Source organism: Gymnoscopelus microlampas (assembly GCF_963454915.1).
Source record: "Gymnoscopelus microlampas genome assembly, chromosome: 2".
Taxonomy (NCBI): domain Eukaryota; kingdom Metazoa; phylum Chordata; class Actinopteri; order Myctophiformes; family Myctophidae; genus Gymnoscopelus; species Gymnoscopelus microlampas.
In genome coordinates this window covers 13,696,361-13,709,051 of record NC_139939.1, presented here as the reverse complement: position 1 = coordinate 13,709,051, position 12,691 = coordinate 13,696,361, and the positions used below count along the sequence as shown (strand labels likewise).

Genomic DNA, 12,691 nt, shown 5'->3' with positions numbered 1-12,691 from the left:
GTATCCTGTAAAAGTGTTTCAAACTGATTTAAACTGTGAAACAGAAATCAACTGCAGGTGTTTAACACCTTTTAGTTAACACTTACAGCACTGTCACACGGGTCAGCTGCTCTCGTGGATTTGGTTTAATTTGAACTGTTTTCCAGCTTGACGTGTCCTTGGTTTCTGTTCCTAGGAGTCACCTGACGATGACAAAGACGAAAAAGACGGAAAAGGGCACAAGATGCTGTCAAGCCAGAATGAAGAATATGTTGAAGAGATTAATAAGAACATGAACTTCTACTGTCATCTCTGTAAGTGCCACCTCAATAGCCTTAAGAGTAAAATCGAACACCTGAATGGAAGAAAACACGTTGCTTCACTGATAGAAAAGGTGTTCCCCACGCTCCCCAACAAGTGTGCCAGGAAGGCGAAGAAGGGCAAGCTGAGAGACGAGACTGGTGAGAAGACCAGCAGCAAGGATGACGCTGCTGGGAAAGCAGCTTCAAAAGAACGAAAGAGTGAAGACCAGCAGGATATTAAGGTTGTAGAGGAGCTTTCTGACGCTGCTCCCACACAAGTGGAAGCATACGTGAAGACTGACAAAATAAGACTGACCCTCTCCAAACAACGCAAAGAGGGCAAAACCATCAACACGTCACGAGAGAAATTGGACAAGATTAGCTCTGGACCGAGGGAGACAAAGTCATCTTGCTCTGCTGCTGGTGATGGAGAGGCTTCGTCCAGCAAGCCTGCTCATCTTGAACTTCCCAAGGTATTTGATATACCGGTAGATGTTCTGTTTTGCTGACTAATGCTGAATGTTGTAGTTTTTTTGTCAGTAGAGATTGGGTAGTTAATTTTCCTTGTAAGCATGAGATAATTAAAGGGTCTACACCATGAATTAAAAAAATAATAATAATATTTAATATCATATTGTTTATGTCCCTCAAACGTTTTTCAAAAGGGTTGAGCCTAAATCAAGCCTCAGATACAGTATTACTCATTCCAACTAACTTCTCTCTGGCTTATAAAGCACTTTCACCTGCAATACCACATTGCCCTGTTTGGCACGGGGCGCTATTGATCCAGTTTGTATGCATGTTATCTCCTGGTTCTGTGTGAAAAAAGTAATTAAAAAAAAAAAAGAAAAAAAAAATTTTTTTTTAAAGGATTTCTTTTTTTGGGGGGGGGGGGGGGGGGGTGGAACTGAAAAATGGGAGGAATTACGTAGGCAGGGGGGCCAAATCAGTTCGGCCTGTTTTTAGACCAATTTACAGAAAACCCTTTGCTGTGAAAGCCTGAGTGTTCAAACTGGGGTATTTTTGAGGATAGAAGAGAGGTAGGGGAGACCAAAAAAACACATACAAGTTAAAATTCATGGTGTAGACCCTTTAACGACTCTCTACGCTACAGAGGTTGAAAGAGAACACACTTCCTGTGAGTTGCAGCTGACTGTGTTTCTTCTGCACATTGTGCAGAAAAAAACACACATACCATCCAACAATAATCCTACAGGTCAATTAAATATGTTGTATATGGGCGCTTGGTTGGCGCAGTGGTAAAGTGCCTGCCCACTATCGTGGAGGCTGGGGGTTAGAATCCACCGCGGTGCATCCGGCTTTGTCGAGAGTCTATACGAACACAATAATGGCCCGTGTGCTGGAGAGGGTGATATTTGTCACTGCTACTCCTACGGGCTGGGGCGGCACCTGTGAGCAGGGAGTGTTGGGTGAGAGCAGTAGGACGAATCCTCCCGGTGGGGGCTCCTCACTGGCAGGTGAGTCGGTAGGGTACAAAAGCAGTGACAACACACGTGTGTTGGAGAGGAATCAATGGGCATAACGGCTACAATGGGGAGAAAAAGGGGGTAAAAAACAACCCCAAACAAAGTGTTCTATCCAGTTGTGTTCTCATCTATTTCATCAACCATCATCAGGTGGAGTTAGAGGAGGATCAGTTCCAAGACTTCGCAGACCTCCAGGACTTTGTGACGGTAGACAAGGTGGGAGACGTAAACGACTTCCCCAGTTCCCCTCTGCGCGGCGCCGTTGCCATGGACACTACAGTGATGGTAGATAAGGTAAGGGAGATGTGAGCGGCCTCCCCGGTAATGCCAGCTGCCATTTCCTTGGATACCACAGTGACGTCACACCGTCTTCCCCAGGTCACCTAGCTCAGCCTTGAGCCCAATTTATACTTCGTCATAGTCATAGTGGTGGACAGTAACTAAGTACATTTACTTGTGTACTGTTCTTAAGTACATTTTGGGAGCATTTGTTTTTTGCAAGCTGTTGACTTTAACACCGCTACATTTCAAATAGAAATATTGTGCTTTTGACTCTACTGCATGTCTAGGAAGGGACTCTCAAAACTTTCAAAAATATGTTATGAATTAACCACTTAAGCCCTATTTCAAATCTAGTGAAAATAGCAGAGCTAAGTACCCTCAACATGTTGTGTTGAGAGCTTGTAGATCTGCTATTTTCACATTTTTTGAAAATTGTACGAACCTCTCTGAACATTTCTGAAAATGTACTTTGTAATTTGTACTTTTGAATACTTAAGTGTTTACTTGAGTATGTACTTTGTCCACCGCTGGTCGTAGGATGGTGTCGCACATGGAAAACACCTGACATACAAGCTCAGAATGCTTTGCAGATGCGACATCTTGTGAGCATGTAGATGTGCTACTTATGGCGTGCCCATCGTTGCATTAGCCAACAATTAGATATTTACTAATGTATACTGTTACGCTTAATTTATACTCCATCTCACGATGCTGTCCCTGGCCAAAAAGTACAGATCTACAACTTAAATGGCTGCAATGTGACACATTGTTAGCTTGTGTCTGTTCTAGTTTTGGCAAGCGACACCACTATACCGTAACCCATTCAGCGCTATGAGCTTGTAGATCTGCTATTTTTGAATAGCCAAAGTGTAAAATAATGCTTTTTAGCTCAAATGAAAAAGTGACACAGATGCGTTCCAGGTCTTAATGTGTTAAACATATTTTCACTTTGACCCAGAAATCAACTGCTGGTGTTATCTCATTTTAGTTAACACTTCCTGTCATACTGCTCTCGTGGATTTGGTTTAATTTGAACTGTTGCCCAGCTTGACATGTCTTTGTTTTCTGTTCCTAGGAGTCGCCTGCCGATGACAAAGAGAGCCACACAGTGCCCACTGCTGACAAGGAGGACTCCACTCAAGAGAATGACACATCTGTCCCAGGAGAGAAGAAAAAAACTGTTAAGATGGACAACAGAAATGCAGAGGGTCATGCAAAGAGCAGCGGCGAAGATGGATATTTTGAGGAGATTTATCTTAGCGGCAGGGACCGTCTTCACTGTAAACTCTGCAATGGTATTTTTGTGAAGGAGGCTAAAGAGGCGCACCTGAAGGGAAGAAGACACAAAATTAGCTTACAACTGTTGGGACAGAAGTGTGAGACGGGTGAATGTCTTAAGGAATTTAATCGTAGAGGAAAGGTCAACCTTTGCTGTAAACTCTGTAAGTGCAACCTAGGGCTTGATGATCAAGAAAATCACCTGAAGACAAAGACACACAGAAGAATATTAGAAACCAAGCGTGACTTTGATGCCAAGAAGCTGAAGGAGGGCGAGCTGAGAGACGCTACTGATGAGAAGACCAGCAGCAAGGATGAAGCTGCTGGAAAAGGACCGAGTAAAGACCGGCAGGATATTAAGGTAGGAGAGGAGCCCCCCAAAAAAGCACTCTACATGCTCACAATGCATCACGGATGCAACACGTATCTTCGGTGTAGGGCTGCAACTATCTATTGTTGTTCTTGTTCTTAGCGATTCTATCGATTACTTTTTCGATTAATTGAATAATTGAGAAGCATGTTTGCATGCATACATGCATGCATGTATGCATGCACAGTATATCTAATCATCGATTATCCACTTGAGCGTTATTGTATCCTTTGTTGCACAAGGGTGTCATGCAAATATCAACTATTTTTGTTGACTATTAGTTACTTCATCGATGGGGAATCCATGCCAATAGAAACGGCAGGCTTTCTGTTCCTGGACAGTGTGCATGCTATAATAATAGAAGCTATGGTTCTTAATTTATTAATAATAATAAAAACATGTTAAATCTTTTTTTAAATGACCAAACTTGCCTACCGATGATGTCACTGGTAGGTAGGTTTCTGAACTGTCCACAGCCCTCCTCTGAGACGGACTGAGTAGACAAAAATGGTACCTTATTATAATGAGTAAGAGCATTAGTGAGGACCAATTATATGAAGATATGTTGAAAATGGGTTAAAGGTAGGGTAAGTGATTTGCAATTATTCAAAAAATTGCAAAATGGGTCTATATTGTGATAGTACTCATTGCTATAGTGTGTTTGTTCAGTAAAAGGAGTCTCCCATGTCTCTCCAGCTCTTAAATCAACCATCACCCATCACACAGTTAGGTTTTAATCATATTTGCTTATCCTTCTTTTTCTGGCAGCCATTGATCACCACTGGCTACTAGCATCATCCTCACTTTAGTCATATAATAGTTACTCCACTATCCTGTAGGCCTAGGTCTATAATGAGCTGCACATGACCTCTACAAAATATAAATAGACACAAATGTACTCGCATAATGTAAAAGAATATGCACAAAATATTATTTTTGATACAAACAATGCAGGTTACTTTCTAATAACATGAATACATTGATTTATATCCAAAAAGGTTACTGCAGATGAAACATTTTCAAGAGTAAACTGTGGCAGCAAAAGTATGAATTGTAGTTAAAATAGAGCCAGTGATGCATGCGGTCCAATTTAGTGGACAGATGATCAATCATAATTTCCTCCTAATATAAAATCAATACTTGGGAATTTTTCACAACTATAGTGCTTATTAGATGTTACTTGATGTAATAATATTTTTTTTACCTGCAGGGGTCTCCTACTTTAGAAGGAATGGATAGATATTCCTGAGCTGTTGGGCTTGTTTACATTTCTGTCAGCCATCTTGGATGTTGAAAAAAATATGTTGCAGTTACAACACCTGGCCACTGGATGGCAGTATTGAGGTGATGCTCTAGTGTCCCCTGTATAGGCTAGTATGCAACTCTGACATCAAAACCTATTCTTATAATAGAAAATGACATTTTAATAACTGTCCACTGTAGTGACCGTTATGCGTGAAAGGGTTAATGTTGTTTTATGCTTTTGCTTTTATCTTATTCTTTTTTTTTTTTGCTTTATTGTTAAATTGGTTGGTTGTAACTGTATTTGTATTCTTGCTCTGTAAAGCACTTTGCGCTGCATTTCATGTCATGAAAGGCTATACGAATAAAGTTTATTATTATTATTATTATTAAACAGAAAATGCATTTTCAGTGCTCTCTCCTGATTGGCTTAAATGTTGTCACCTACCTGAAAATGTACTTTATTATCTTTACTTAAGAGCTGGAGAGACCCTGTGACCGAACAAACGCTCTGTAGCAGTGATTACTATCAGAATATAATACTTTAACCTTTTTAACAAAAAAATCCCCAAAATATCACTTACCCTACCTTTTAAGTAACTTTATTTCAACTTTTATAATTCAAGGCGATGACGGTAAAAACAGAGGGATTCAGTGTAGGAGGGACAGATGGTAGGAAAGCTAAGACGCAGCATGGAAAAAGTAGCAAATGATTTTCGTAGCAGCAAGCTTGACACCTCTGTCTTAATGGTGAACATGGTGGACACTCAATCGGAGGAGGACATTATCTTTTTTTCCGTGTTTAACGTGTTGACCGTGTACTTGTTGTCAACCTGTTAGGGCTCGCCCGGGCCTCTCACCCTGGCAACAGCCGCTCCAGAGTCGTCTGAAACCACTGCGACCGCCTCTGGAAGTCCTGCATGTGTGGAACCAACCACATTGGACCCGGGCGTCACAGCCGAGCAGCACCCACACTCGCCTGTCCCCCCCGAGGCCATGTGCTCCTCTTACCAGCTGGATGCACCTGTGCCTCTGCCTGTAGCAGGTAGCACCACCCCCTCTGTTCCTGCATATTTATGAACTGGTTTAATTTGATGGTTTAGGTTTACTGTAGTTTAATCCTTTAAGACCGGGAACGCATCCGTGCCATATTCTTTGGCTATTCCAAAAATAGCAGATCTACAAGCTCATAAGTGCGGCTCTCGGTGCCGCGCTATGAGCTTGTAGATCTGCTATTTTTTCGAAAAATCGTGAAAATGTATGCAAATGTTTGAATATATATATATATATATTTTTTTTTTTTTTCTTTTTTAAAGCGAACATTTTTAACTCAAATCTTTGATCTGGGGGTTCCTGGAACAAAATATTTCACATCAGTGGTTCTAAAACTTTCATGTCAAGGACCTCCCAAAACGATATGTATTTGGCCGTGGACCCCCCCCCCCCCCCCCCCATCTCTAAATATTTTGTTCCAGGGACCCCCAGCAGCAAATATTTGAGTTACAAATGTTCGCTTTAAAAAATATATATATTCAAAGATTTGCACACATTTTCGTGATTTTTCAAAAATAGCAGATCTACAAGCAAGAAATCTAAAAATGACACTGATGCGTTCCCGGTCTTAACACATTCCATGCCAGAGGTTAATCTCATAATGTACTCACCAGTGCCAATGTTTTATTGTTGTTTTATTCACGTCGCCATAGACCTTGTTAAAATCCTCTGCACTGTTTGTTTTGTTCGCGGACATCTCCCTGCTTCTACCAGTGAAAACCACGTGTCAAACGGTGCCTCCATGTTGTAGTTAGAACGGTTTATGTTAAACAGTGATCAGCGAGGAGAAAAACTACAAAGACAAAATGGCGTTTCAGTTTCGTCATTAGAACGGAGGCCGACGGGATCGGCAAAACCGGATCCCGAATAATTCCATTTCCGGTGGTGCTACAATAAAATGTGCCGTATCGAAAATTGAAAAAAAGTGCAATGTGAACTTTTTTTTCGAAAACAAGGAAAAAGCACCAGTTGGCGTAGATCTACGCGACTGGCACGTGGCGGCTTTAAATAGGTTCGGGTAGATCTACGCGACTGGCACCGAAATACAAAATCTGCTGAAAAGACCTAAAGCATTTTGATGTCTTTAACTCCACCCTGGCAGACGATTCCCTCCCTGCATCTGCTCCAGCTACGACATCCAGCTCACCTAAGGCTGCCACCACCCCCGAGACATGCTCCTCCAGTGTGACGCCCACAGCAGGAGGAGAGCAGGAGAACCAAGGTCCAGTCAGCCACAGCCAGGCTGAGGAGGAGGTGACAGAGAAAGTAGAGCAGGTGGAAGATGAGGAGGACAAAGAGAAGACAGCTGCCTCTGTCTCTGGTAGGATGAATGATCAACTCATCGTTATTTATATAGCACATTTAAAAACAACAAGAATTGACCCAAAGGGCTTATAAATTGAGGATGACCAACAAATCCATAAAAGCATGTTTATATACATAAAGGTTTAAATTATTAAATAAAAAAAGTAAAATTCAAAAGTTAACAAAATCTACTCTTGCAAATGTCTTAGACAGAGAATTATGTTTCAGTGGTTCTCAAACTTTTTCATGTCAAGGACCCCAAAAGGATATGTATTTGGCTGCGGACCCCCATCTCAAAATATTTAGTTCAAGGGACCCCCAAGAAGCAAAGATTTGAGTTAAACATTTTCGCTTTAAAAATATATATATCCAAAGATTTGCAAAAATGTTCACGATTTTTCATAAAATAGCAGATCTATAGCAGCACTAGTGCCGCGCTATGAGCTTCTATATCTGCTATTTTTAATAGTCAAAGTATAATATGGACAAAGTGGTTACACAGGGTGCAAGGATGGAAATGACAACGCTTCGACGTCACTACGGGTCATCTGACGAAGACTTAGTAACATCGAAACTTTGTCATTTCCATCCTTGCACCCGGTTAAGAAAAATAACCTATTATACCTTATTCAAATGTTGGGCCTGATATCTAAACTTATAAAAACCCAAGGAATAAAGTGCTCAAGTTTAGCATTCTTCGGCCCGGATCGCTGGCCTAGCGTTCCGGACACTTAGGCTCATTGTAGCCTGACAGCGCCGCGTGGGTTCGAGTCCCGCTCCCGACGACCGTTGGCACGTGTCTCTCCCCGTCTCTCTCTCCCTCTTTCCTATCCATCTTCGCTGAAAAAACTATCAATAAAGGCCGAAAAGACAAAAACAAATCTTTAAAGAAAAAGAAAAAAAGTTAGCGTTCTCCAGGATCAAATCATTCCATCTGGGGTATGAATGTCAAGATTTTTTTTTTAAATAGCTGATGTATGTAGGGTACTGGCCTGGGGGTCCCCGGACCCCACTTTGAGAACCTCTGCATTAGACCACGGACAACCATAACTCTGAGAGTGTACAAATGGAACCAAATGGACCCATAAGGGTTAAGGATAATTCCTTTTAACAGGTCGTTCATGAAAGTCCTTGCGGTCTTGTTTCCAATGAGAACCTGTGAGCAATTAGGGGTTAAGAGTCTTGCTCAGGGACAAATTTCATTTCATCGACACATATGCTGACCTGGCCTGGAATCGAACCTGGGGCAACTAGGGCCTCTGGCTCCCTACGCAGGCTCACTAACCATTCAGCTATGGCCGTCCATTTGGTTCCATTTGTACACTCTCAGAGTTACAGCCACTTGGGTCAATTTGGTTCCTACCTATGCATCATTTATCTGGGGACCCCCTGGAATCCCCTCAAGGATCCCAGGGGGGTCCCCGGACCCCACTTTGAGAACCACCGAGCTATAATATAATAATGCTATCATGCCATTTATCAAACGTTGTTTTTACAGTCTTCTTAAAACAGTAGAATGACTTCACCACAATGTGCTTTGCAATAATATTCGTTTTATTTAACCCTGGCACTCCCAACATTCTCTTTGTTTCAGCGAAGCGCCCGATCCCTGAAGAGAAGGAGGAAGAACCTATGCAGAAGAAACAGAAGACGCATGGAGCCACTGCTGACAACCCTCCTCCTCCTCCTCCTCCCTGTGACCCTAACAGTGCTGTTGGTGAGATAACTGTCCATGCCGTCAGCTATAACACTGGTTCTCAAACTGTTTCATGTCATGGACCCCTAAGTTAATGTGTATTGGCCGCGGACCCCCATCTGAATAGATTATGTGCCAAGGTGTTAAAAATGTCAAAAATATTCAAACATTTTCAAAGAATGTCAAGATGTTTTTTTTAATAGCTGATGCATATAGGGTACTGGCCTGGGGGTCCCCGGACCCCACTTTGAGAACCTCTGCATTAGACCACAGACAACCATAAGGACCACCATGACTCTGAGAGTGTACAAATGGAACCGGTTCCATTTGTACACTCTCAGAGTTACAACCACTTGGGTCAATTTGGTTCCTAACTATCCCTCATTTATCTGGGGACCCCCTGGAACCCCCTCAAGGACCCCTTGAGAACCACCGAGCTATAACACTGGTCCGCAATGTCGGGTCAAGGGACCACCAGACGCCCAAATGGACCGTTACGGGTCTACTCTGTAACTCCATTTGACTGTGGACTTTACAGTGTAGATTGTGGTCCCAAAGGGGAAAAAACTGAATTGTACACTTACAGACCCCTGTTGGGCCCCCTGGATTACACGTTGAGAAGCTCATTTCACATAATTTATTAAAAAGGTAGATTTTCTCCAAAGTGTTCAATACTCTTCTGTACATTGGTATTGTCCCTGCAGGCCTGGAGTTCCTGGTTCCCAAAAAGGGATTTTTCTGTAAACTGTGCAACCGCTTCTTCACTGGAGGCCGGGAGTCGGAGCTGAACCACTGCAAGAGCCAGAAGCACCATGAGAACTGGCAGGTACAGTTTGGACGCACGTGCCACAAGATGATGTTGCATCGCAGATGTCTGTCTCGTTTGCCTTCTTCAAATATCGGTTACCCATAAAAAGAATAGAATTTTGGTTCTGCTTATCGGCTACTATAGCAAACAATGGCTACATATCATTTAAATGTTAGGACAAAATCATTTAGATTCAGCATCAGCTCTTTTTTTTCTTAAACAGGGAATCTATAAGAATTGGAATTGCTAAAATCCTAATGATACCCGTCCCTAAAAAAAAATATTGGCTACTCTTAATTTTGGAAAAAAAGAAGAACCTCAATGTTAACATTATTTTGACATCCTACTATCCTACTATAATCCTACTATAATTCTAGTAACCTCTGTAGTGGTGAGTACGTGAGTGAAGATACCCGGTTCTCCTCACTGGCTGGACCAATTGCTCTGATTTTGCACACAGCCATTGACCATTACCATCTGAACGCAACTGTGAAGCCCGTTTTTCAATTTCATCACATCTCAGCTTCTTATTAGCGTTTTTGTGTCAAACACTGTCGCCATGGTTACGGGGCTGCCCAGCTATGGGACGAACTGCCTCCCGGGTTGCCAGATCATGTGCGCATATCCCCCCACGGATGCGCTGCGCCGACCGGGTATGGTCTAGTATTAATAATAATGGCAACAGAACTGTCACTGTGTTTTCATAAATTAAGCATGTTTCAAATCTGCAACTTGATTTAGAATGCAATGGCTTCTTGGCAAACAAACTAGAATGGTCGGCAGGAACAGCCTGTATATCATGAGGCCTACTTCATGGTCTAAACATGTCAGACAAGCGGTTTGGTCCTTCATAGTCTGGGAGACGTCGCACAGCCTGTACAGCAGGGACACGGCCACTGCGTTCTGATTCAAATCAACAGCCAATGAAGAAAAGGGGCGGATCCACATGCAGTGGGTGTTGCATGTAAATAGGAGCGACGGGAAGCAATTTCTCCTTGAGAAATTGCGGCCGCCATTGTTGTGTACTTCTGTTTGCCTCTCGTCGGACTGTTTAGACGAGTTGCACAGCTCTCAGACCGGTAAGAGGCGTGTCCGCTCAGATTCTGAGCGTAAGTTACATCCTGCGCACAAATACCAGGGCTCTGGCCCAGAAGTTTCCTCGCCACTCCCGTTTGTATGCGAGAGCTGGCGAAAACTTCTGGGAACTCAGATTAGGTCCTTCAAGATGTACAACTTCTAAGAACTGCAGTCGCTGCCCTCTGCTGGACATTGTGGGAACTTTTATGAACATAGAAATTGGAGCTAGTGAAGTAGTTTGGTCTATTTGGTTGCCCTGTTTGATTCTCGTTTGTGTTTGTTCTTTTACAGAAATATCTCAAGAGCAAGAAGTCGACCTCTAGATGAATATTAAATGATGTGAACCTGAATGGTCGAGTCAAGTCATAGTCAGAGTTGTTGTCACCTTTCAACGGTCTACTCAGTTGTTGGTAAACCTTTTGTCATTGTACATTGTCTCTTTTTCTTTTTCTTTGGCGGTAGTTTGATTGTAATGGGTGAAAAAGTATATACAGCAGGGGTCTTCAACAGGGGGTCCTCCAAATCTATCTGTGCGATAGGAGTTTTTGTACATTAACCACTTGAACCCTAGCATCCCTATTCTGAGGAGAACTTTAGCCAAAAATACAAAGCTCACAGCTTGTAGATCTGCTATTTTCCGCAAAAAGGTTTGGTTTAGAGGGGGGAAAAGAGCAGACCAAGTACAGAGCCAAGGGTCAAGTCTACTAAGTATTGAGGGTTTAAGTGGTTAAACCCCATTATGTAACTATACCTTTCGAGCCGGGAACCCCTTTTAGGGTTCTTGTTGCTATGTACAGTCTATAGCAACATATATTTTTTGGGTAATTTTTGAATAAATATTTGAAGTTTTTCAGAAAACTTAGGTCAGGATTTAGAAGGCGTCTAAATGGGTTAACATGAATCCAGCATACAGTGATGATAGTTCTGTCCAACAAGTCTATGAAGCTAGCCTATCTATGAAAAAGTTTAATCTGCAAAACATTTTTTTACAAAATGTAGTGTGGGGTCCCTGCTTCATCTCTCTCAGCTAGGGGGTCCTTGGCCTAAAAAACGTTGAAGACCCCTGTTCTACAAAATTAAGTGAAAAAATAAATAAAGTTTGTTCTGTAAGTTGCCATTGCTTTGCCAAGTCTTTAATGTCCTCTACTGGAGCATTTCTGTTTGCCGCAAGCCATTATAAACAGGGTTGAATTCCTAACAGACATGTAACAATAGTATACAAAAGCATATTCCACCTTGGTGGATTTGTCATGCGAGCGTATTCCACAACCTCTGGTTATAATTTAAAACTTTGGTATGGTCTCTTGGATAAAAGGGTGTCAATGAATTTATACTACCTCTAGACAGACAGCCTACATGGGGAGAGCGGAAACACTCAAAGAAAGTATAGAGTTGTCCCGAAGAATATATCACAAGCTTTCCTACTAGTGTCCCTTATGCCTTATAGCTTATGTCAGTGGTTCTCAAAGTGGTGGAGCCATTTTGTATATTGTGCAAGAAGGCCATGCAGGAAATTATATCAAGAGAGAAGGACCACTGTAAAGTCAAGCAAGGGATTTGAACACCAATCTGTGAATGAATAAATAATTAATTAATCCCCTCTGCTCCACCCTCCCCAGGGGCAGGTGGGTGTTTATTTCTCTTTCTAAACTTTCTTTTGCTAAGAGGTCCACCTTCTCATTCCCTTATACCCCGGCATGCCCTGGAACCCAACATAATGATACCTCACACCCCAACCCTATTCTACACAAGACACTTAACATTCCAGTCCCCGTCTGAAAAAGTCACATCCGGTAGAAAATAAAGCTGAAG

At 42.2% G+C, this 12,691-nt stretch overlaps 1 protein-coding gene across 1 annotated transcript in view; it reads left to right on the top strand.

The window, feature by feature from the left end:
* LOC311058056 (uncharacterized protein) overlaps positions 1-12,369 on the top strand; it is an 83,043-nt gene extending 70,674 nt beyond the window's left edge. Inside the window, exons 27-34 of the mRNA XM_084075359.1 lie at positions 176-754; positions 1,919-2,062; positions 3,126-3,689; positions 5,781-5,985; positions 7,096-7,314; positions 8,893-9,015; positions 9,699-9,820; positions 11,171-12,369. Coding sequence (XP_083931485.1) covers positions 176-754; positions 1,919-2,062; positions 3,126-3,689; positions 5,781-5,985; positions 7,096-7,314; positions 8,893-9,015; positions 9,699-9,820; positions 11,171-11,206 — 1,992 coding nt within the window. The 3' untranslated portion in view covers positions 11,207-12,369. The remainder of the gene's footprint in view (positions 1-175; positions 755-1,918; positions 2,063-3,125; positions 3,690-5,780; positions 5,986-7,095; positions 7,315-8,892; positions 9,016-9,698; positions 9,821-11,170) is intronic.
* Positions 12,370-12,691: the final 322 nt, after the last annotated feature.